Source organism: Sus scrofa, chromosome 13 (genome assembly GCF_054392235.1).
Source record: "Sus scrofa isolate SSC_HxYL_T2T_F1_AM1 chromosome 13, Sscrofa_HxYL_maternal_Yorkshire_Landrace_v2.0, whole genome shotgun sequence".
Classification (NCBI taxonomy): Eukaryota; Metazoa; Chordata; class Mammalia; order Artiodactyla; family Suidae; genus Sus; species Sus scrofa.
In genome coordinates, this window is record NC_139395.1 from 159043870 (window position 1) to 159069246 (window position 25377).

The following is a 25377-nucleotide window of genomic DNA, read 5'->3' on the forward strand; positions in this document are numbered from 1 at the left end:
TCTTGGGATTCAAAGTATTCCATGGGCACTTTCCATATTTACTTCTTAAGATCTAAGAGTGCTGGGATTTAACCGATAAGGATACTTTAAAAGGGAACCCAAGCCTTTGACCTATTGAAGTTCTTCTCACCCTGAGGTTTATTTATAGATTCGACAAATATTAATTGAATTCCTGCTGCCTACCAGGCTCTAATTTAGGTACCAGGGGGACAGTAGTTGATGAGACCTGCACTGTCACTGTCCCCCATGGAGACTATGTTCTAATGGAGAAGATGAATTCCAAACACGCACACAAGTGAAGTATAACATGACGCCAGGTAGTGATCAGTGCTATTAATACTAGGAAATCAGAGTAAAATAATAGAAAGCAGCAGAAGGTACCACTTTTGAGAAGGTGATGACAGAAATCATTCCTGACTTGGTGACACTGAAGCAGAAATCTGAATGAAGTGACTATGTGGGCCATGCAGAGATCTGGGGAAGGAACAGTCCAAGCAGATAAAACACCAAGTGTAGATGTTTTCAAGTTGGAATGGATTTCGAGTGTTAGGAGAAAAGGAAGGAAGTCAATTGGCTTGAGTAGAGCAAACCAGGAGCAAAGTGGTAGAATGGGATTGGGGGCCAGATACATTCTATCACTTCACTAAGTTGCAGTCAAGAGTCCTTTTACATGCCACGCTCAGAGTCCTCGTACTTGTCAACACGCATAACATGGAACATCAAGTATCTGTAGTTGCAAATTGTTTTTGCCACCTCCAACTGTACAACATTTGTTCCAACAGAACCATCTCTTTCCAAGTGCCTTCCTTTCAATCTCTGTGTTGCTAGTAGAATGTTCTTTCTGCCTTTCCTTTCCTTCTCCTTTCAGTGGAGAGTACCAGACTACCTTTGTGCTTATGCTCAATGGATAAAGAATTTTTTACCTGTTTTTGTTTTGCTAAATGTTTCCTTTTTAGAAATTGGCACCACCGTGCACTTCAAGCAAAAAGGTATGTCTCTTATTGCTGTTTACCTTCTGCATGTTAAAATTAAGATTTCACAGCAGTATATGGGGGCATTATACACTTGAGTTTGTTTCATATCAATAATTTGTGATAATTTCCATAAAACATTTGCCACTATTTTCCCAAATTGTGAGCATTCTCATTCACAAAAAGCCCCCATCCAGTTCACGACCCCTGTATTGCTTGTGATAGTGACTCATTTTTAAATCTCTGGAGCTAAGTTATCCCCCCTTCTACTTTCCTTATCTTATGTGTCTGTGGTCAATTCTTGCAAAGCTTCACTTTGGAAATGTTCACTGCCCAATGACAGGGCCCTTGGAAGAGACCTAGAGCCACCATAGAGCCCACTTTCCATCCCTGGTTGGCTACTGAAGTAAACACATTGCTAAAGGAAACAGAGCAGGGTCTCCTGAAGTGCAGCACTTGAGCATTTAAGATTCCTTCCTGCCTCAGCCTTCTTCCAGGTCTTCATATAACCTCCCCATCACACTATACTCAGGCTACTGGGATATCCTGGGAATTGCCTTTTTGTGCCCTCCAGCTGCCCCACACTCCTCCATCAGCCACGTGGCACACAATCCACAGACTTTCCCCTACACATATTGGGCAGTCATGTCAAACCTTCATGACATGGACCCTTAGGTTCAAATAACTTCCAATTCTGAGGTGCCATCTTTACAAGTCCGAGAGAAACCCATCACACTGTCTGTCCCCTGATCAGAGTCACAGAAAAATCTGTGTGGCTGAACTGCCTTCTGTAAATCTTTAGGACGGCCCACTTGGATTGGTAACTATCTCATAAGAAGACGTCTTCTCTGAGATTCAGCGGGGATGAGACACTGAGATCATCCTCAATAGTGAAAACCTGTCCTTGTGGTACTTAGACCCCAGTGAAGAGCCTCAGAGACTGTGGACACTTTGTTGGTTTCTCCCAGGAAAGGGCCAGCACCTTGTTTATGACAAGTGCTAGCAATTCTTCACAAAAGACAGCAGGGAAGAGGTGACCAGAAATATGTACAAAGAACCAAGATTCTTGGAGCAAGAAGTATAAACTGTCATCCTCTTCAGCCCTTCTTCTCTCTCCAGTGCCATGTTCATGAATTATATTTGGATCTTAGGTACCCGGTGTTAGCAGAACATAACGAAACCACAGAGCTTTGGTGTGGAGGGAAAAATAGGACATAGGATTTTTTTTTTATTCAAAGATGAATGAGAAAAATTGCTAGTGTCACTCAAAGGAATTCTAAGTAATGGCCTAAAATTTCAAAAATTTTCAAGTGAAAATATTTGACACTATTTTGATGGAAAAGATGTGCTAATTCCATCCTCACTATGAGAAATACTTCAGCCTTACCCGAAGGGTAAGGGAACCTAAATTTAATTCTAAGACACACGGCTCAAAGAAAACATCAATATATCCCATTCTCCAATGGGCTCCAGCCTGGAAAGTACAGGCTCTCATCCCTAGTTGATTGTCACCCAGAGGAAGCTGTACTGGCAGAACATGGACAGCAGGTGGCGCCAAAGTCAGTCTTTTTCCTTTTAAACATGGCTCCCAGGCCACAGACAGGGCTCAGTCTGCACAACTAAATCATATATTAGAGATATTTAGACGTTAGGAATTTTTCGCCTTTGCTTAACAATGTTTTGTATATCGTTTATGTTTCTGTTTTATTTTTAGTCATTCAGTCAACCCTTAGTTCTGAGAAGAATTCAAACAAACTCACTTAGCCTTTCTTCTTTCTGTATGGCTAACCTATGTACAGGAATAAAATTATAAATGACCTAGATTCCTTAGTGGCTGGAAGGAATGCCCAGGAGTCACTGAGGGGGTGATTCATGATTATTTTGAATAGATCTAGTCCTAAATCCTGGAAAAGAGCCCAAAGTATCCAGGAGAAACAACAGAAATGTGTTGGCCACATTTGAATCACAAGCACATGCTCTGTGAAGCAGGTGTAGAAAAATCTCCTCGTCCTTTCACTGCAATTTTACTGAAAGACAAATGAATAGGCTTAGCATCCCGCATCAGATCTGCAGTGTAGAGACCTGCCCCCAAATTCTCAGGTCCCTAAATTCTAGAAAGTTTCATCAATTTTGTCCTTAACTACAAATTCCCTTTTGTAAGCCTTGTCATGTCCAGGTGAGGTCCTGCAACCAACTTGATACAGAGCCTCACCTGCCATCCTGTCCTGGAGTGGAGAACCTTGCCCCCATGTGTTGATGTACACTTTCCAATTCTGCCGCAGCTAAGTATTGCACCTTCAGGTTAAATGTTAAAAACCCTAACCCAGTTCACAAACCAATGCCTTTGATTCAGGGGTATTTCATGCCTTTCCATAATCCAGACTTCTGTAGTTAATAATGAATGACAGTGAACGCACTTATTGAGCAATTACTATATAAACACACATGCACACATATAGGATATGGCTAAATACCAAGATAGGATTTTTGTCTATTATATGAAAAACATGCAGCAATTTTTGAGTTGTAGTTCTATTTGCCCATCTATTCTTAAGGCTAATTTATGTTTGCAGACTCTTGCTTTCATTATAAATCTGTCAGTATATAAAAGCACTTGCTGAGTGTGGCCATCTGGTGTGGCAAATAAGATTTATCATTTGCATTTCCACAAATAAGCAGAAATTTCATAATATGAACTAACATAATTAATGATTTTGCTGATTATTCTTCCCTGATATAGCCATTAACTGAAGTAGTCTCCTATGCAGTCATATATATATATGTCTATAATTGTGTACACACTTGTGTTGATTCCCCAACTAACAGCAGTTACCTTTGTACTTTTTCAAGCCTATTTGTTTACTCTCAAAACCAATTATGAAGAGAGTAAGTCATATAAGCACATCAAATAGCTATATGAGAGCACTTAATAATAATTGACAGAGATGAAAATATCTGTAACAGATCCACAAAATATATTTCAAATGTGTAGTAATAATTCTACTAAAGATAAAATTAAAGATTATTAACACAGTCACACTGGGATTCCCTAGGTATAACCTAGAATATCATGTGAAAGTAACAGTTAATTCTCAATTATGTGAATTAAAAGACCTATAACATGTGAGTATACCATAAGTGTATACATAGCAAATAGACTTCTCTTTGTATCTGCATGTATATGTGTGTACATACATGCACATATATTAGCAAGAATGTTATATGTGAACATGTTTACCTAGGTTCATAGATGCATGTATCATATTTTTCAATGAAGGAATTTTTAGTTTCTCGGATATTTACTACCCTTCACATAAAATGATAAGACTATAGTTTTTAGACTCCCCCCAGGAACCACTCCCCTCCAAGATGTCTGAAAGATAATCTAGCCATCCCAGCACTATAAATGAGATTAAGGAATTAGGCAGAACTGACTCTTTCTGAAAACCTTCAGTTTCACGGTTTCACGCCATCCCTAGGGTAAAACAAAGACCATTCTTGCTTAACCCTGTGTGGCTTCAATTTGTCTGTAGTTTTTCTCTGTTTTGGAAGCATCACTGACACACTAATCCAAACAAATGTACCACAGAGTTCAACATCTAAAGCCTATAGAGGAACTAAAATGATGGGAAAACATCGCCCCCAGGCAAGAAGGCTTGGGAAGTTGCCATTAAGCCATTAAGGGAGTTTAAGTTCCCAAAAGGCCAAAAAGAATGGAGGGGGGAGGGGTGAACTAGGAAAAACATTGAGCTAAGACTCTGAACACCTAGATTCGAATGCCTCTTCAATAGTTACTAATCAGGAGCTTCATTCAGCATGCTGCTTGTTCTTGAACCTTAATTCCTCATGAAAGATATGAATCTGGGGAGTACCTGTTGTGGCTCAGTGGGTTACGAACCCAACTAGTATCCAGGAGGATGTAGGTTCAATTCCTGGCCTTGCTCACTGGGTTAAGGTCTGGCATTGCTGTGAGCTGCAGTGTAGATCACATCCGTGACTCAGATCTGGAGTTGCTGTGGCTGTGGTGTAGGCCTGCAGCTGCAGCTCCTTAGCCTGGAAACTTCCATGTGCCTCGGGTTCGGCCCTAAAAAGCAAAAAAAAAAAAAAAAAAAAAAAAAAAAGGGAATCTGAAGTTACCTTAAGTGCCTTTAATTAATATGCTCCTATAGCCATTCACAAAATTAAAAAATTGAATATTTAAATTGTTTATTATGTGTCTCTATAGCTTTATATATAATAACACTCATTTTATACTGTAACTATGCTGTTCCAACTTTGTATATATTCATATTTTGTATTAAATAATAGCTTTAATATTCTCAAGAAGGCATTCTAGTAAAAAATTTTCTATTCAAACAATCACTTTTTCAAAGATAACGGATGCCTTCATGTGGTTTTGTTTGTTCTGGCTATTGTTTTAAACAAACCCAGATTTCATTTGCCTAACATTTGACAAGAGACTCACCAGCACCCCTCACAGTGTCACCTCACTGTACAGAGGTCATGGGCAAAGGCTTACTGGCTGTATAACGTGTACAATGGATTTAACTCCTCTGTGTCTCCCTTATCTCACTGTAAACCAGGGTTCGTTAGTGCACCTGCCTCATAACATGGTTGTGTGCTTATATATGTAAAACATTTATAACAGTGTTTGGAGTAAGTGCTGTGTAATTGTTTTTTGGCTGTGTTTGGTTGTTGTTGTACCTATTATTACTTACATAAAGCATAATTCTTGAATTCAACATTTTCCCTGTTATTTGACATCTGATCTGGAATGTTTATAGATAATTTTGGAAATATTCACATGCCAGAGGATGCCTTCCACTGCACTTGCAAACCATCACAGGTTTAAACACACATGTGCAAGCCTGTGTGCATGCACTCATGCACGCACACACACACATGCACACACTCAATCACTTGTATTGATTTCCATATGTGCCCTCAAAACTGCAAAGTGACCCATAATCCCAGTGACACCAAGAGCTCTCTTTTTTTTCTTCTTTGCTTTTTTAGGGCTGCACCCTCAGCATACATAAGTCCCACACTACAGCCATAGCAATGCAGGATCTGAGCAAATTCTATGACCTATACCACAGCTCATGGCAATGCCAGATCCTTAACCCACTACATGGGGCCAGGGATCGAACCTGTGTCCTCCTGGATACCAGTTGGGTTCGCTACCTCTGAGCCACAATAGGAACTCCCCAATTTCTCTTATGAATGTCATAGTCTAAGCATACAGTCTTAAATCCAAAAGTCTTTGCTGTGAAAAACACGAATATTTTCTTGTGATGAATCTAAATGAACACAACAATACAAAAGAAGAAAAATGGAACAAGCACAGCACAGGAGACAAGCTCTTGGGACCTACATTTACTGCCTCAATTTTCTCTTTATGTCAGCAAACAAGTGCCTTCTCCACTTGCCCTCTATTCCCACACCCACATCCCCCAAATCATGTCCCCTTTGGGAAACCTGCAGATAGCCCTCCATGATGAGTTCTGGGCAAGAATTCTTCTGGTTTGGACCTGCCTCACTAGGTTGGTTTGTTTTTGTGCTGCTGTCATTGATTTTTATTTTTAAAGGGTCCAGTGAAGAGTTTGGACCAGATCATCCCCTGCTGTTTCTTAAGACTCCATAATGAGCTGACTTAATTTTCTGCCTTGTGGCTAAGGTGCTACCCAGCCATAAATGTTACTTTGAAACAATTCTCCTCCCCATTAACAGATAAATAATTACCATTTCCCCCCTGAGAAAGGAGAGAGTCACAGATTGGTTCCAAGTTTTATTGGTGGAGACACTGTGATGAGTCAGCTGGAGGAGCCCATGTCTGGCTGCTGAAGGACCCTCACCAATGCTTGGAATCTTCACGAGTGCTGGCATCATCACAGTGCTTTGCAGAGTGAAGAGGAGACTGCTCCACCATCCCACACATCAGTGGCAGCCAGTTCAGGGCCTTGTCTGGAGATAGCATTTTGTATTTGGAAGTGTTTCAACTCATGATATTCCTTCAAATACTTACAGCTCTAGGAGAAGGAATTTTAGAAAAGATCGTGAATCCTTCTCAGGCTGGACATAAATTCCCTGACTTTGAGATGCTGGTACATGGCCCAGTCTTACCTTTGACACCATCAGCTGTCAGCTGTCACACAGAGTGGGCCAGCTGTAACTCTTCTCTTTTCTCTCTCTCTTTCACCCTGCAGGACCTGGGTCGGTGAGAGGAATAAACGGATCCATCAGTCTGGCCGTACCACTGTGGCTGCTGGCAGCATCTCTGCTCTGCCTTCTCAGCAAATGTTAATAGAATAAAAGTTTCAAAAGAATTAAAAAAAAAAAAAACCACACAAAAATGCGTCACACAGGATACAGAGAGAGAGAGCAAGGTGGGGGGAGACTGTTTATTTCACAACTTGTGTGTTTATAAATGAAGGGGGAAAATAAGAAAACGAAGAAGAAAATACAACATTTAAAACAGTTTTAAAGTCCATCAATAAAAATTGGAGTATAATTCAGGGTGGGAAGATTTCTACCAGAGTATGTGTATATCTAAGCAAATGTACACTGTACAAAGACTCCATAGTGGTTGGGAGACCCGGATTCTGTAAAAATAAGACAAGTGAAGAAGTACCAGATGGATATAACCCCACCACCATACACACACACTTTATCCTTCCTTCATACTTTTTCATCTGTGGGGAAAGAAACAATAAGGTCTCACCTTTGGTGTTTCTATATCCATCATCATTTTATTCTGTGTTTTGTTTGAGCTGACTCATAGCCATTCAGACTATCAATGGAACCCACGCAGAGTCCTCTGCTGAGCCTTTGTCTGGCTTTCCTGCCTCCACTGTCTCTCCAACTTTTAAGACCATCTCCTTTCCCTCCAGTGTGTTCTAGCTCCCCCACCTCTGCTCGGGGATATCCCCTCTGAACCCTCACCCACCAGCCGCTTCCCTTTGCCCCCGCCCCCAGCACTAGTCACACTGCTGATGCTAGGAAGTGCCATTTAATTCTCTCCACTGTGCGCGCGTGCTGTCTCGCTCTCAACGTGGGTGTACGTGTGTGTGAGCGTGTGTCTCTCTCTAAAGCATGCCGAGGGAATGGTCCACGTGTACATAGACCCATTGTGCTATAGATACCGTCCCTCACTGTAATCTTGAGATGCGGGTGTGACTAGGAGCTGGGGGCCTGTGATAGGGAAGGAGGCCTGGAACAGAGACTCTCCCCCATCCATGTCACAGGCCCTCAGTGTGTATTCAGACCAAGTTGTGCCCCGCCTAAGGGCAGAACCTCATTTTTCTCCCAGTCCAGCCATCAGAACCCAGTCCAGAGTCACTCAGATTATCACTGTCGATGAAAGTGCCTACAATTGATAGGGTGAGCAAACAGACAGAATCAGTGCTGTGGATGAGGTGACCTAGGATAGAAGATTTCTGATTTCACTCTTGTTTCCCCCGTCTGAGGGATTCCTAGATTTCCTGGCATTTTGCAGACGTGGTCCGTCTTTGCTGCAGGAGTGAGTAGCATCCATTGAGCAGATCCCCAGAAGTAGGGAGATCTCTAAGTATTAACTCCCAATGAAAGGATGATGAGACATGTGGAGATCCTAAGCAGCCCTGTTTTGCCCCCTCTCCACTCTTCAAATCACACTGCATTTGTCCCACAGATTTCCCTGAGCAGAGATTCTTCCCAATTTCAGATAAAATAGCATGAACGTGGTAGGAGAAGGGCAGATGCCCAGGTCACTACTCGTAATGGTAGAAATACTGTCAGGACAAAGCATTGATCAGAGCAAAAAGGAACCCACCCATGTGCTCCTTTGCAGATCTCTGTCCTGGTGTTCTAGGCTAGTACCTTATTTGGTCACCCACATTATCTCACTGCACATCCACGGATTTGCAGCACTGCTCTTCCTAGTAGCCCTTCATTATTCCAGGCCAGACCACTAGGAACGGCATTAGATTCCATCTTTGCTGCTCACTCTTGGTTTCTAGTCTCCGAAAAAAATACAGTGGAGGATACAGTGTTGATGTTTACATCTGCAAAAGTCCTCTTGCCATGAACACTGAAATAATGTGTTAGTTCTTAACCAGAAGAGCTGAGAAACTTGTAATAATTTAGGCAAAAGTTGTATACATGACCACAAAGTTTAGCATCACCACCACACCAGAAGGAATAGGAAAGGCTTTACAGAGAGAGCTGGCTCTCCATGTGTAGATACCTTTGTCAGGAAACCAGCCATTGCTTTCACTTAGACTGTAGGAGGCATTGGAAATGGCTCAGTTAACGGAAGGACATAGGATTGTTCTTGAGGTCATCATTGACTATTTCAGTGGAGCCAAATATGGTAGCTCACCAAGCCTTAGAACCTGCAAAACAGCTGTCACGTGATATAAAACAAGGAAATTCAAAACTGCAAATCAGAAAAGAAAGGAAGGAAGAGAGGAAGGAAAGAAGAGATATAAAGAAAGGGAGGGAGGGAGAATAAGAAAAAGGACGAAGGAGAGGGAGGAAGGAAGGAAAATAAATCTAAAATATATCTTGAATAGATTAATCAAAATTCTTTACAATGAAGCTCATTTTTGAAGATAATGATTTTGGTGAGCAGTACTTTTAATCTCTTCTGGGGAGTCTATTGTTTGTTTTAAAAGCTTATCACCAGAATTTTATGATTTTGCAGTTTAGACATGAAACTGAAGAGCAAATTGGGCTTGGGGATGGGTAAAATTATCTGTGACAGATCCCTGCATAGGATCGAAATTCTCATCCACGATGGTAGCTACTAAAATATAGAGGTGAGCCATACTCCTATGCAGCATCAATTTATTGACAATCAGGGATTTCTTTAACAGTTAAGTCTTCTTAGTACAGGAACAAAAGCTTATCATCCTTGATGATAAATATTCCCCATATATTGATGAGTCAGCCTCATCCTTAAGTGGAAGCTTTAGAGGAGTGCATGCTAATTTAAAGATATATAAGAAGAGAAAAGTAGCAGGCATTAATTCAGTTTAGTATCCATTTCAGAAACAGATTCCCATGGCATGTCACAGATTTTAATCATACACTTAGATTTCTTATTGTCTTTACCCTAAAGACAAGGTCTTGGTTTTATGGAAGGAGATTCTCCATTGAAAGAAATGTCTTTGCCGTGTCAGCACCATGTGTTCCCTGAGTTTTATTATAATGGTCCATATATTAAACATAATTAAACGTATATTGAATATTGTGTTGTTTGCATATATCTCTGGTAGGATTGGGGAATTTTGCCCTGTCTCCTGTTTCAGAGCAGTCACTTATCCCAGAAATGTCATAGGTTTGAGAATGTCTTTAAGCAATGTGAAAAATGGAAGAGAAAGTAGCTTGGAGAAAGGTCAGGAAAAAGGTAGAAGCCAGAGGACTGACATCATGAGATTGAGTTTGAACATGGGACTTCTTGGAATTTAGTTCATCATCGTGTGATAAATCTCTTCAAGAATTTTGCCCTTTGATAACGAAGGTTTGAAACCCTGCAATGAAAAGAACCAACAGGTTGAAAACAATAGACTGAGCGGAGTGAAATACATCAGTTAATCTGAACAGCTAATCTATTTAATGTCCTTTTTATGAAAAATGAAACTCCACCCTTCATAAAACAAAATCCTTAGACCTGACTTGCCGTTAACTAAAGCGGAAATGACCTTGACCAAAGACACTTCCTGAAGAACGAAATCCATCCTAGGTTTCATGACTGCATGATTAGATCCTCTGTGGGATTGTTCACCAGGAGGTTTGGCCTTGTTGTAGGAACAGTTTTATCAGGTTTGAGACGAAAAAAAAAAAAAAAAAAAAATCCCTCTGCCCTAAAAGAACTAAAGCTTAGGGGAAAGTCCTTGCATTTTCTGTTGGGAAGAATTGTCCCATTGACCTTTGCCTTCTCTTCCAAGTCACGCAGACGTCACCCTTGCCATGGGCATTTTTTACTACATCTTCAGACAATTGGGGCTATTCATAGAGACCTTGTAAAACTACTCGTGATTTTCATGTTCTTGGAGGACTGAAACAGAAATATGTTTCTCCTCCAAAAATGGACTTACCTCCTTTGCACACAAAAACGAAATTCCTCAGCATGAAATTGTTTCTGAGTTATTACCTACTGAGTTCCTAACTTCTTAACACTCCAGAGTTATAGGTTCCATCCCCAGACTGGTTGTGGTTTGACTGTTTCTATTGGCTTGTCTCCCAGAGTTTCCCAATTTACTTTTTGCAGGTCTTGAATTATTTGTGAAAAAATAATATATGTGTGTATTGTATTTTTTTTAAATCTTATCTTTACAGATGATATATTTACAATATTGTATGTATTATAAAAACAAATCTGAAATGATGATTTAAACTTAAAAAAGAATAGTGAATTTGGTTTAAAAAAGAAAAGCTACACTTCATTTAGAAAGATGTGGAGCCCCATTTTTTTTCCACTTTGTAATGAATTGTTTAAAAGGAATTTGCTTATAGACCATTTTCCCTGGGATTAACCATGGCCTTATTTTTCTCTTAACTTCATAACCTTTTGGCCTGGATTTAGTCTTGGTTCCCAATAACTATCTTTTTATTTAAATAGAAATATAAATGAAATGCTTTATCTAACCTATGAAAACCATTCATATTTTAAAGACAAATATTAAACATACCATAAAAAATGGTCAAATAAGACCTAGAGTTAAGAAATGCAAATCCATTTTAGGAAGTTTCCTTCTTTCCTGAGTGTTTAAAATATTTCTTCTCCAAAGATTGCATTTGCTCCAGTGGTATAAATTTTCCATCGCGGTTGGCATAATGTCTATAAATGTCTCACTAAATGCAAAATGGAGTTTACATTTATTTGCATACAGTGGAAGCGAAGTAAACTACTCTTTTTTGCAAGTAGCTATGTTATCAAGTGGCCAGCTGATATTCAAGAAAGAATTTGTCTTCACCAAGCAACATACATGACTATCCCATTGGCAAGAAAGCTGGTATTAACGTTAGGTGTAGGTTTCACATTTACACCAGCGTAAATGTTTATGGATATTATGGAAAACTTATTTTAAAATCTTGATTTCCTTTCAGCAAATTTACATACTGCGTGCTGATTAATAAATTAGACACCAATCATGTGTAAATCAATGTAAATCAGTAGTTTATGTACATAATATAAACTATGTAAACCTCATTTTTCAAGCAGGGCCCGAGTTCAGCTAAACCTATGAATCAGAAAGAAAAAAAAAATCAAATAAAAAAATAAATAAAAACCAAAGCATGTCACAGGTTAGAATGGGAAGAAATACGACTAATAGCCCAAACACAAGGTTATCACAGCCAAAGGAAAGAGACCCACAGGAACTGTTAAAGCTTCACATTCTGCTCAGAACTCAAGAGGCCAACTCTTTGTTCCTTCAGGACCTCAGTGGAGTCTCTCCCAATTGTTGCCACCTTGTCTTCCTGGACTCCAAAGCAAGGGAAATAAAGACACAGGAAGGATGTAGGAGTTTTAAGGGCTCTTGGGTCTATTGCATCATCTTTCAACCATCTTCTTATTACTTCTTCCTTACCAACTAAATCATCTCATTTTAATAGTTCCAGGGAAAGCCACTTATACCTTGATGAGCAAAATATTACCCAGTTTTTTTTTTTCATCCAACAGAGGCATTGGGATAGCTTCTTTGTCATCTTGATCATCTTTTTATATCATCTTTTATATGATTCTTGTCATCTTTTTATATCGAGGGATATAAAAAATAGGTTATATCCTTGAGAAATATTTTGCTTAAATCACCATAGGAAATAACTACTTTTGCTTAATCTGATAAATCTTTTCTCTGTACACCTATCCTGACTGTTGCAAATGAGGACAGAATTATTTTAATCAGGAGTATCTCTCTCGGGCATGTTCTCTTGGAGTCATTTTAAAGTGTCTGATGTGTTTAACAGAATGACACATATAGGTTTTCTGCAATCTGAAAAGCTGATACCTTAAGAGTAATCAAAGGGTGACTCCAGGGACCAGATAAATTTTCTGCAAAGACTATTATGAAAGAAATATAGTTCGGATTAATATTATGCTTAGAGTACACCCCTCTACCCAAGATAAATTCCAATTTTATAAAGTAAGGTCGTGGAAAGTGAGGTTGGGAGTCAGGAGAGGCTGGTTCCAGTCCTGGGTCTGGCCACAAAAAAGCCATGTGACCTTAGGCAAATGAGTTAACCTTTCTGAGTCTAGATTTTCTCATCCTGAATGAGCATTGGATGATATCTCTAAAACCTGTGACATCTTTAAACTCTGAGTCTCAGTAAGTAAGAATTTCATCCTCTTGCCGTGCTGTGCTGAGCACATCACTCTAAGCAACTCTGTGTTGTCTCCAGTTTGATCTCTTCAAGCTAGTTTGATCTTCACTTCTCAGAACTACCATTCCAGCATCTCCAGTGCAAAAGCCAAAAGTTTCTAGAATGCAGGGTCACTGGTTCTATAACTCTCTTCTGATCAGGACTTCTTAGCAATGTAGAGAAGGGATTCATTCAAATTATACTGATGACATTGAGATAGCGGGAGTTGCTTAATTAAAATATTATAAAATCTTCCTGTTGAGCCATATTTTAATAACATTTCACAGGAAGAAAATAGCTGAGTAGGTATTAGGCATATAGCAAGTGAGGAAGTTTTGCATGTGAAGGGAAACATCAGTTTTGGTTGTTTTTTTTTTTCTCATCCTGGGCCGTGTGACTCATTATAGTAAATGGGAGTCCTTGAAACTCTTTGTGCTAATGGCCCTAAGCATGCGGTCCCAGGCAGGTTCAAAAGACTGTTCTATCAGACACAGGCAAGATAATATATTTTGTTTTAGGAGGAATTCCTCATGGCATAAGTTTCCCTAAACATGACTTATAGGCTATGAAGTCAAGTAAGAGGATGGAGAGAAAACCAACCTCATTTTCAAAAAGTACACGTCAATACATTTTTAAAAAGATGTGTTAAAAATAAGACAATGATAAACACATTTGAGCAGGTTACAAAATTGAATATAACAAGAGTTGTGAATACCAAAATCGATTATGAAAGGGTAAAGAGAGAGGATGGTTTCTCAGGCAGTTAATGAAGAAAGGCCAACTTGCACCACCTTCTGGATGGATTGAACACAGGTGCACTTGTCTTAACCATCAAAGTATAGCCTCACACCATCCTTGATGCTTAACTACATCTGTTCAATGGCATTTTTTTAATGCATTGCTTAAGAGAACAGAAAGAATCAGAGTCTCCTGTTCACTGAAGAGCAGGAATTATTCATAACTTCCCAGCATTATTATCACTTTATGTAGATAAGGATTTTGCGAATCCTATCTAGGCATACCCTTGTATCTAGAGTTCATAAGAAGTTCTCTTTAAGTGGGAGAATGACCTTCCCATAAGACAACTCTCCATTTCCAGGGTGATTTCAGAGGTGTCTCTTTTTGACTGCTGCTCCTGGATCAACTTTCATAGCTACGCTCTTCTCTGCATAAATGTAAAGCCAGGCACAGAGTAAAAATCTGCTTCTTGCAAATGAAGAAAACACTTGGAACCACTAGCTTCCTGGCACAAGCAGCAGTAATTCTAAGCTAGTTGGAGCCTTTTTCGAACTCACCTCCCTAAGTCTTTGCACTTCACCAGAGAATGTAAAATGTTCATCCTGGTGAATTACAGGCAAGTTCTGCCCCCTAAGTATTTCCTGGGAGAGGGAGAAGGGGAAAGTGAGGAAGTTACAGAAGGAAAAAGCACAGGTGAAAACCTCCAACTTCCTCCCACACCACTGCTTCACCCTTTCCTTCTCACTGCTCTTTTGAAAGGTGTATAAATCCTGCTCTTGGTTAGAATTCTTATTAACAATGCTATATACATATAAATATATATAAATATATTCATTTTTTTCAGCCCTGCAGGCATAAACAGACCCTTCCTTGATGATACAAACTCATGGCCAATTTCTGTTTGGGTTTTTTGCTGTCCAGGTTTTTTTTATTTTTGTTTATTGGGTGGATTTCCCCCCCCCCCCCCAGGATACTAGCTCCATGAAGGAAAATAAAAAGCGCAGTGTGTGTTAAAAAAAAAAATTAAAAATTACAAAAAGCTTTTTTCCTTTTCTTTTAAAATGTATTTAAATTCTGTTTCTCTCTTCTGTTACTTTACACGTATGAATGCTCTGCTCTTCTGTGATCTTAAAACAAAATGAAATAAACGTGAAAAGGAGATGTGTCTTCATTGACCTGAGTCAGTGATCTTGTGGTTGACTGCACTGCTTCTTGAAAGGTTTTCATGATCAAGATAGGATATGAAGCTAATGATGATGAAAAGCCTGTGAAGAAGGGGTGGACCAAACCCTGAAAATCACTTGAAGGCCCTCCGTCAACATCTCTTCTATCATGGGAGGGAATATGGTATTTACAATAATTGCCTTCATCTAAGGAAAGAGTCTCTGAAAGTTTTTCTCTTTCTCCCTTAAGGTTTCATAAGAAATAAGCAGAAATTACCACTAGGAAGCTACAAATAAAGCAGTAAGAATTTTTGATTGTTAGACTTGAGACCTTAGAACATGATCTTGGAGTTCCCGTTGTGGCTCAACAGGGTTAAGACCCCGCCATAGTGTCCATAAGGATGCGGGTTCAATCCCTGGCCTCGCTCAGTGAGATAAGGATCTGGTATTACCACAAGCTGCAGAGTAGGTCACAGATGTGGCTCAGATCTGGCGCTGCTGTGGCTGGGGTGTAGGCTGGCAGCTGCAGCTCCGAATTGGCCCCTAGTCTGGGAATTTGCATAGGCCACAAATTCAGCCCTAAAAAGAAAACAAACAAGCAAACAAGCAAAAAAACCCCAAACCAAAAAAAGGACATGATACCAAAAGTATACTCCTTTAAAATCTCTGTAATTGTGGTCATTTTTAAGGTTTAGTTTTAATAAGATCCAACCAGACAGCAGTAGGAGGAAATAAATTACCTCCTAAAGCCACCCCCCACTTTTTTTTTAACTTAAGAAAAAAGCATTTTATTCTCTGTTCTTGCTAGGAGCTGTTACCATCTCAAAATGTCTTCAGAATCTCTAGAGAATCCCTATAACCTCACTCAGGACAGGCAGGCAATGGCAAGAGGGACTGGGAAATAAGCATCTAAGGAGGTTCTGATCCAACTGAGGTTGACCAGTTGTGCATCATTTCTGATGGGGAGTTCCCATCGTGGCTCAGTGGTTAACAAATCTGAATAGGAACCGTGAGGTTGCGTGTTCGATCCCTGGCCTCATTCAGTGGGTTAAGGATCCAGAGTTGCCATGAACTGTGCTGTAGATTGCAGATGTGGCTTGGATCCCATGTTGCTGTGGCTCTGGTAGAGGCTGGTGGCTATAGCTCTGATTACACCCCTAGCCCGGGAAGCTCCATATGCCGCAGGTGCGGCCCTAGAAAAGACAAAAAAAAAAAAAAGAAGTGCTTGGGAAGATCTGAAGTTTGATCCTGAGCTGCCAATTTGGGGAAAAAAAAAAAAATAAGAGAACTGATCCCAAACCAGGGTAGGTGGCTAGGGAGAGGGAGAGCGAGGGAATGATTTATGTTCTCCTTCAATAAGCAGCAAAGGGTCTCAGATATTAGCAAAACTTCTGATCCCCTTTGGTTCAAAGAGACTGTTTAAGGGCCAAAGCCCCCCAGTTTTGAATTTTATATAAACTCTTGAAAGTTCATATAAAAACTTCTTCAATGAGTTTGTGTAACTCAAGGTGGAAGACACAATTCTCAAATAAGAACGGCTCTCGTGTCAGACACCAGCCACAAGTTCAAGGTCCTCAGCCACCCTCACTTCTGATCAGCTGGCTACAAATTCAGGTATTCCCATTAGTCTCTCAGATTAGAAATTTCTAGAACAACTCATAGAACTCAGGAAAGGTTTCTGCTTATGATCACAGTTTTATCATAGCAAAAGGATACAAATCAGAATCAGCCAGAGGAAGAGACATGTAGGGTGGACGAGGTTGAGTCCCAGACACGAAGTTTTCTTTGTCCTTTACCAGTGGAGTTAGGACACATTTCCCTCCCAGCATAGTAATGTGTAACAAGGCTGTGTTGCCAAACTGAGACGCTCACCCATGTTTTTATTGGCATTTCATTGCTCAGGCATGGTTGATTGAATCACTGGCCACACAGTTGAACTCAATCTCCAGGCTCCCTTCCCTGCTAGGAGGTCAGGCTGAAGTCACTCTGATGTGACTCGAAGCCTCATTGGTCTAACCACGTGGCCCTGGGTCTTTCTGGCACAGCCAGCCCCCATCCCGATCATCTTGTTAGCATAAACTACCTAGGGGCCCACCCTGAGTCCTCTCATTAGCATAACCTATCAAGTGTGGGCCAATGGGGCCCAACATCAAATAACAAAGAAACTCCTATTACTTAGAAAATTCCAAGTATTTAGAGGTTACCTACTAGGAATGGGGGACAAAGGCTAGCCAAAGTATTTATTACATAGCTCCCATTGCACATCCTGTGCAAAACCACTTGAGTCTCTATTACCATTGTCCCCACTTGGCTGGAGATTTTATTTTCTTTAAGCCACAGAAGCATCAGGGTTAGAAAGTTACCAGCAGCTTGAAGCTTTGCTATCATTAGTAGCTCAGAAGAAATCCCTTCTTGTATATTCCCCTTTTCTACTCCTTTTATGCCCATCTATTTAAAACTATGTCCAATAGTGAGTAAGATTGGGACAGTAGGCAAGTCGGTAATCTCTTAAGGAAAGGGCCAAGTCTTTTCCACCCTGCTGGATTCTTTCAGACCTAGCATGGGAAAAAGATAATGGCTTAGCAAACCTTTGTCAAAATACAATTGTGTTCAACGCAACCAACAAATTGACTCCAAGTGCAGGCCTTTTCTACCAGGCACTATAACCTCACCACAGCTGTGGAAGCTGTCTGAATGTAACTCTTTGGAAAAAAAGGCAGGTCTCTCTCTCCCTCTCCCTCTCCCTCTCTCTCTCTCTCTCTCTCTCTTTCTCTCTCCCCCCACCCCCCACACACAAGCAATTGTTACACACACGGAGAATTTGAATGTGTTTAAGATTGGAGTCTTAATGATTTTTGCTGTGAAGAGAAGAAGATTCTCCCTCTATGTTCTTGCCTAAGCCCTCCTCTTCTCTTCCTTAGACTGGTAACTAGCCAGTTGTGGTAGCTTGCCATCAGTCAAAGCTATTCCCTGACCAAAAAAATCCCAGACTACAGAGGATCTGTAGGAAACACTGGGAACTGTGTCTGAGAACGTGCATGGAGAGGGTTCATCAGCTAATTTAACCATCTCTTATCAACCCAGCTATTCCCAGTGAGAGATGCTGGCTGATTCAGCATGGATTTTAAAAACAAGACATTAATTTTCACCCCATAGATAGTGTGAAATTGTGACTGGCCATGCTATCTTTATCTGTATCTTTCCATGTGCTCACTCTGCCCCTGTCTAGCCTCCCAGATCAAATTAGACAGCCACTGGTCTAGTAGTAAAGGCTCCTATTTCCCAAAGAACCTCTATCTCAGGTTCTGTCTGCCTGGAGGAGATGCTCCTACTAACGGGAGTTAACACCAGAGGCAGAAAGCCAGGAACGGGGGAAGGATGCTGGTCAGGTTACGAATCATGGTGCATTTGTAACCCTAAGTAGCTCCAGCCTGAGTCATCAGACATTCCCAGGCAACTGCTAATGAAAAAAGCGCTGCAGCAACCACAGGCTCCATCCTTAGACCTCTATTCCATTAACACTTTGACTCCAATCCTTGGACTGTGAACAGGCCCCTCCATCCTTTTAATATTTTTTTGGCTCTGAGACAATTAACCTAACTTGCACCTCTGAGTTTTTGCCTTAATATGTCAATTCCCAGCTCTCTATCAGCAATCCTGAGATTGCAGAGCCTTCCAGGAGCATCACTTCACCCAGATAGATTATTATCTGAGTAAATTCTTAAGGAAAAAACCAAAACAAAGCCTCCCAGAACCAAGAGGATTCATCAAGGGAAGGAATAAGAACTCCTGGATGGAATCACTTCCTTCACTTCCTACAAACAAGACATTTGGGTTGTGTACTTGAAAAAAATCTCCTTAAGAACATGCTTTCCAGGTGTGGCCAATCTCTTCCCACTTAGCCCTCCCCCAGACTGTACCAGCTACATTGCTCTGAACTGACTTAGCCAGGCCTGAAGAATCCTGTAGCCCAGCAAAAAAAGAGTGAGTCGAGTGGAGGACTGGATCATACCCATTAAATAAACATGGGCTCTCCCAAGACACAGCCATCCCTCTACCCCTCCCCCAGTCATTGTGCAGCCACATTCTGAGACCCAGAGACTATGTCTCAGGGCGTGACTAGTGATACAACAGAGAAAGGTACAGAGCTCTCCCTGGGCATCCTTTCATCCTTTGTGCTACAAACTCCATCTTCCCATGAGAAACCCCAAACCAGACTTCCTGATGTTCAGGAAGAATCAGATCCTTACTCCTCGGTAGAAACATTCTGGTATTTTTCCCTCTTTGAACCTAATTTGTGATAGACTGATGGTACTTTCAGGAAGAAAAGATTTGGATATCTAGTTGAACTACCAAGAATCCCAGTTACCCAATTCTGCCTCACATCCTAAATGATCATTGAAAAGAAATAAGAGATGAAAGCACAGGAGAGTGAGTTACCAGGTATGTTTGGTGTTGGCAGTGCGGGCCTGCAGGTGCTGGCTGCTGTGATATGGACTTTCCCTGTGAATCCCTTTTTCTTGCCATTGCCTACACACACCACATCTGAACTGCAATGACCTGAGCTTTTCTTTTCATTTTATCCTGTCTAAAGCAACCCTAGGCAATAGGCTCCTCACCTTCCCAAAGTTCTGAACATAATAAAGCAGAGCTTAAAACAAAAATTCCTGGTGGATATAGTCTCTGTTTTCATTAACATTTAAATGGTTATTTTTAATGGTACATTTAACCGAAGCTAACTTATCCGTGGGAAGAGAATGTTGCCATTAAGATCAGCATCTGCTGAATAAACTGAGGTTCCACACCCTGTGATGCATGATTATAACACCAAGAATATTACATGTTAACAGCAGACTCATTAGCATTAATTGCAGCATTTAGTCCCACTTAAAACCTCCTGCATATATAACATTTGCTAAATACATTATCCTTGGAGTTCTCGTCGTGGCGCAGTGGTTAAAGAATCCGACTAGGAACCATGAGGTTTCAGGTTCGATCCCTGGCCTCGCTCAGTGGGTTGAGGATCCGGCATTGCCATGAGCTGTGGTGAAGGTTGCAGACGAGGCTCAGATCCTGCGTTGCTGTGGCTCTGGCATAGGCCGGTGGCTACAGCTCCGATTAGACCCCTAGCCTGGGAACCTCTATATGCCAGGGGAGCAGCCCTAGAAAAGGCAGAAAGACAAAAAATAAAATAAATAAATGTTATACTTTTTGAAATAAATATGCCCTAAAATATTATCACATAAATAACAAAGGAACTAATTGGGGATCCGCTGGCATGTGTGATGAGACAATGGGAGGAGAGAAGAGCCAAGGAGGACATGTGTGGCCAAACAAGGTGGAAAGGGAAACCCACCATTTGTTGACATGGTGCAACATTCAAACTGAACACAGAGGGTCATGCTGAAGGGTGTGACAGAAATAGACACAAAGTTACTTCTCAGCACTTAACAAGTTGTTCAATGGGAGAGGGAGGTGTGAAGACACCGATGATAATATCTCTGCTATTTGCTCATTCCATTCACAGATCTTCATGAAGAAGCTACAGGCGGCCAGGCACCCTACTTAACTATTTGCTTGCTCCCTGAGGGCAAACTCTTGTCCTCTGGAATTTAAATCTGGTCAGGAAGATATCCTTTTAACAAAGATTTATGTCAATCCCTTCATGATGCCAATAAGGTATCTTAATGACCCTTTCAGAGTCCTGCCATTTGGCCAGACTGACTACATATGCCTAAACCTGTGTCTAAATTGAACCAGGATCCTTAAGAGATGGGGCTGTGAACACAGATTATGCAAAGAAGGGGCAATTTTGCAGAAACCTTTACCGTGTGCCGTGTCTTGATTCCTCTCTTTCTGTTCAACACTTTGATTCTTGGGGAGGAAGAAGGGGAGAGTGTCCAGACATGTGTAAGGGAAATAAAGGATTATTTTGGATTATAAAAAATCATGTCTGTGAAACTTAATTGCAAAGCACTGTACAAGTTAAAGAATCTTTCATTCAATAAGGAAGAAAACCCCTTTTGATTCTGCACTGTACTTCCTGCTCCTCTCTCTTGTCTCTCTCTCTCTCTCACACACTCACACACACACACACACACACACACACACACACACACACACACACACACACAAAACGTTTCCTTGACTTTAAGCTTCACGCCATCCGCCATCCTCTGTCTTTATCCCTTCTGGAAATTTTCCTATTTATCATCTAATACTGGAAACAGGTCTAGTGTTTTGGCTACTCTCTTGTCAACACCCCCCCACACACACATGTGTATTCATTCATTACCTGGATATTTGTGGGTTCACAGGACTTGCTGGTGCTGTGCTATTTGCTGGGAGGCTCTTGAGAGGGAAGGGGAACACTGCGGGTTTGTTTTGTTTGTTTGTTTGGTTTTTTTAGGGCTGCACCCGCAGCATATGGAGGTTCCCAGGCTAGGGGTCGAATCTGAACTGTAGCTGCTGGCTTGCACCATAGCCACAGCAACACCAGATCTGAGTCACATCTGAGACCTACACCACAGCTCATGGCAATGCCGGATCCTTAACCCACTGAGCAAGGCCAGGGATCGAACCCAAATCCTCATGGATACTAGTCAGGCTTCTTAACCACTGAGCCACAACAGGAACTTCCAAGAAGACTGTTTTTTGATCCTCATCCTTACTTGTCTCCTCAAGCTTCGAATTGAGAGGGATGTTTCGAAAGATTGTTAAGTGAGATGAAATCGGGGCAGCAAATCTGCATCACATAGTGGAAGAAATGGCCATGGTGCTCCTGAATGTGATACAACAATGGAACGACTCAATAGGAGAGGAGATGATGGGTCTGAAAGGAAAATTCATGAATGCTTTTCCTATCTTTATAAAGGCGCATAGCTTCGCTCTGCTGAAAGCTGGTCTGGGGACTGGAGGAGGCGAGAGAACCCACTGGAGAATAAATTGCTCTCAGGGGCACAAAAGGGCATCACAAAGATTATTCAGGGACCAAATCAGGAGTGGGGTTGAGGTCCACTTGGAGCTTAAGGTGGTTTGGGAAAGGGTAAGGGAAAGATGTTACAGAATTTTGTTGTTGATGGTGGTGATACATAAGCTACATTCAAGCCCACATATTTCATGTGTATGATTCTCCCTCATCACCACATGGATTCTGTGCAACTGTTTATATCATTAGTCTCACTCTCTACAGGAGGAAACTGAATCTTTCTAAGTTAAATAATGGCCCAAAGGAAGTGAACAAACTGGAATCCACACTCAGGCCAGTACGCCTTCTGAGGCACCCCTACTCTCTTAACCAACAGCCTGTCTCCCAGCGCAAAGGAAAGTTAGCAGGCAGACGATTCACCATAAAAATACTACATATTGAAGCAGCAAGTATCATTTTACAGAACTTCTTTACATAATTACCCAAGGGCACTAAAGAGTAATAATAAATGAGGTAATAATTAATGGTGGGACATTGCCACTGTGTGTCATAGATATGGAAACAAAGTTTCAGAAAACTGCCTGGCAGCACAGCAGTGCCCCTGCTCCTGATCTCTAAGCCTTCTGGTCTAATTCCTATTTTTTGGTTGTGCCCCCAGATGTGGAAATTCTGGGGCTGGGGTTCGGATCCCAAGCCACTGAAGTAGCAATGCTGGATCTTTAATCTGTTGCACCACAAGAGAATATTTGCTCTAATATTAGTGAGGTTTCCACTGCAGACCTCTCTCCCTATAGAACCTGGACAAGGACACTCAGTTCCAGCTCCAGTAGCCCAAGCACACCTGCTCAGAGGGGGTTATAGACTGAAATGTGTCCCCTCAAAACTCATAGTTGAAGTTCTAATGTACCCCAGGGCCTTAAACCATGACTGTGTTTGAAAAAAGGGCCTTTAAAGGGGTAATCAACTTTCAATGAGGTCATAAGGGTGGGGGCCTTAATCCAAGAAGAGTAGTGTCTTTACAAAAAGAAGCACAGGCACCAGGACTGCAAACACACAGAAAAAAAGACCATATGAGAACACAGCAAGTATGTATCTGTTTGCAGGCCAAGGAGAGGCCTCGGGAGAAACCAGCCCTGCTAACATTTTGATCTTGGACTTCTAACCTCCAGAACCATGAGAAGATTAATTTCTGTTATTAAGCCACCCTATCTGTGATATTTGGTTTTGGCAGTCTCAGCAATCTAATTCAGAGAGCAAGTTTACTGGTCCATGTGAGATTTTGCTAAATATTTTTAGTTTTCCCCCTAGAGTGACAGTTACTATAGAAACAGGTTTTTTGACTCTCAAAATTTGGAAGCAAACCACTGAAAGGGGTAAATCTTGCATATAGGGTAAGAAACATTAGTATGTATACCTGTATGTCTCTGTGCATTGGGGTGTGCGTGTGTTAACATATATACTGTGAGACTAAATAGATACATGCACATGCGTGTGCACACACACACACACACACACATTTCCACTCTCAATAGAAAATACAAAGTGGGTCCCACCTCAGCTTCACAGCATAGAATCACAGATTTATCTAAATTCTGTGAGGTCAGTTCTCATTACTGCTCAGCACTGAGCATGAAACTAAGCAGCACACATTGACCACTGCTGTAGACTCACCTTGTCACAGCTACAATGAAATCCAATTAAAGTATGGATTCCTTGGTTGAACCTCCAATAAAGGATGGTAAGAAAATGCACTAAGCAGATTCAAGGAGAAAAAGCTGTCAAAAAGGAGTGAAAAGGAAACTGAGGAAGTGAAATGTAAATATTCAAATGTTTGGAAGATTATTAAACAATTATTTAATGTTGTGAAGACACATTGCTGTATCTTTGTATCATCGTCTCAACAGCATTGTCTGAAAACTCTAAAAGTAAACATGCTTCTCCTCTACAATGTTGTCCTGCCTTGGCTCTGGGGAGCATTTTTTGAACATCACACGTTGAGACAAGAATAATATAAGTCTTCCCATTTGATAATTATCCTCTTACAAAAAGATTTCAAGTTTCAAGGGCCCAACACATTTTTCTCTTCCTGTTTCTTATCTGCACCACAATCCATTAACTTCAATGAGAAATGTTTTCTTCCCAAACTTCATTCCTAGAATATCCCCAGCATGTCCCAGAATAGGAGTCACACACCAAGATGGCCACTCCCCTGTGAGCACCTTCTGAGTGACCGTGAGATGAACACCCCGGTCCCCCCGCCCCAATCATATGGCAAGGCAACCACTCTTCAGTTGGCAAAATAAGCTGTATTGACCAAAACATTTTCATGAGACCATTTGTTGTGGTGAGTGAGTTTGGGCATCACTGCCCACGCCCATATGCATTGATTTCTCTCCTGCCAAAACAGCTTTTATCATCCTCTCCAGGCTTTCTAAATATGACCCCCCACCCCCAAAGCTGGAACAAGATTGGGTGATGTTGGCAAAACAGTAACTGAGTCTGGGACAGGAAAATCCCTTTCAACCTTCTCACTGCTAGTACCCAGCTGTAGCTGGCAGGGACCTTGCAAAATCTCTCTTCCTTTGTACTTCTAGAGGAGATGAAAGGGATTAGGTCAGGTATTACAGATGTGATTCAAGAGAATTTACTTTTGAAGCTGTATGTTGCTGTTGGGCTTCGCTTTGTTTGTTTGTTGATGACTAGATGGCAGAAGCCTTTGTGAGAGTGTTTGTCATGTCCATTTGGATTCTGAGCAGCTACTGGTCTATTTCCCAAAGGACAAGCTAGCTCAGAGAGGTCATCGGAGAGAGAGTGAGCGTGAAACCTGGATCAGATAACAAAAGCAGATGTGGCTCATGGCAGCTGGGCAAGGCGGGAGTTAATAAGCCAGCATGCACCCGGGGTTCTGTCAGACATGCAGAATGTATGGCATAATTGTTTCTGCCTCTAATGATCTAGTGATGTGGGAGACATGAGAATATTAAAACAAGACAGAAAAATGGAAACTCATTTCTAGCAGCTGCCAAACAAAATGGGATGTAAAATAGGAGAGAGGTATATTGAAATGTTCACAAGGTTCACTTCACCAAAATGAAACTTTACCTCTCACAGATGTCAAATCCTCCCCTCTTTTTCATGCATAAGTCCCCTCCCATTTCCCATCAAACTGTTGCTCCCTGTGTTCTTTCTGCATCCTTTGCTGTCATTCTATTCCCTCATCACTGTCACTTTG

At 41.1% G+C, this 25377-nt stretch overlaps 1 protein-coding gene and 1 long non-coding RNA gene across 5 annotated transcripts in view; one reads left to right on the plus strand and one right to left on the minus strand.

Annotated features, from left to right (window-relative positions):
* Nucleotides 1–10191, plus strand: part of LSAMP (limbic system associated membrane protein) — a 626714-nt gene extending 616523 nt beyond the window's left edge. For 2 of the 4 annotated variants that reach the window (XM_021068414.2, XM_021068416.2), the window contains 2 exons: nt 957–989; nt 7178–10191. In XM_021068414.2, coding sequence (XP_020924073.1) covers nt 957–989; nt 7178–7275 — 131 coding nt within the window. In that variant the 3' untranslated portion in view covers nt 7276–10191. 4 annotated transcript variants of the gene reach the window in all.
* Nucleotides 6885–7220, minus strand: LOC146397727 (uncharacterized). Its single transcript, XR_014824804.1, has 2 exons — nt 7095–7220; nt 6885–7000 (listed from the first exon to the last, which is right to left on the minus strand). It is a non-coding gene; the product is annotated as an uncharacterized LOC146397727 (long non-coding RNA).
* Nucleotides 10192–25377: the final 15186 nt, after the last annotated feature.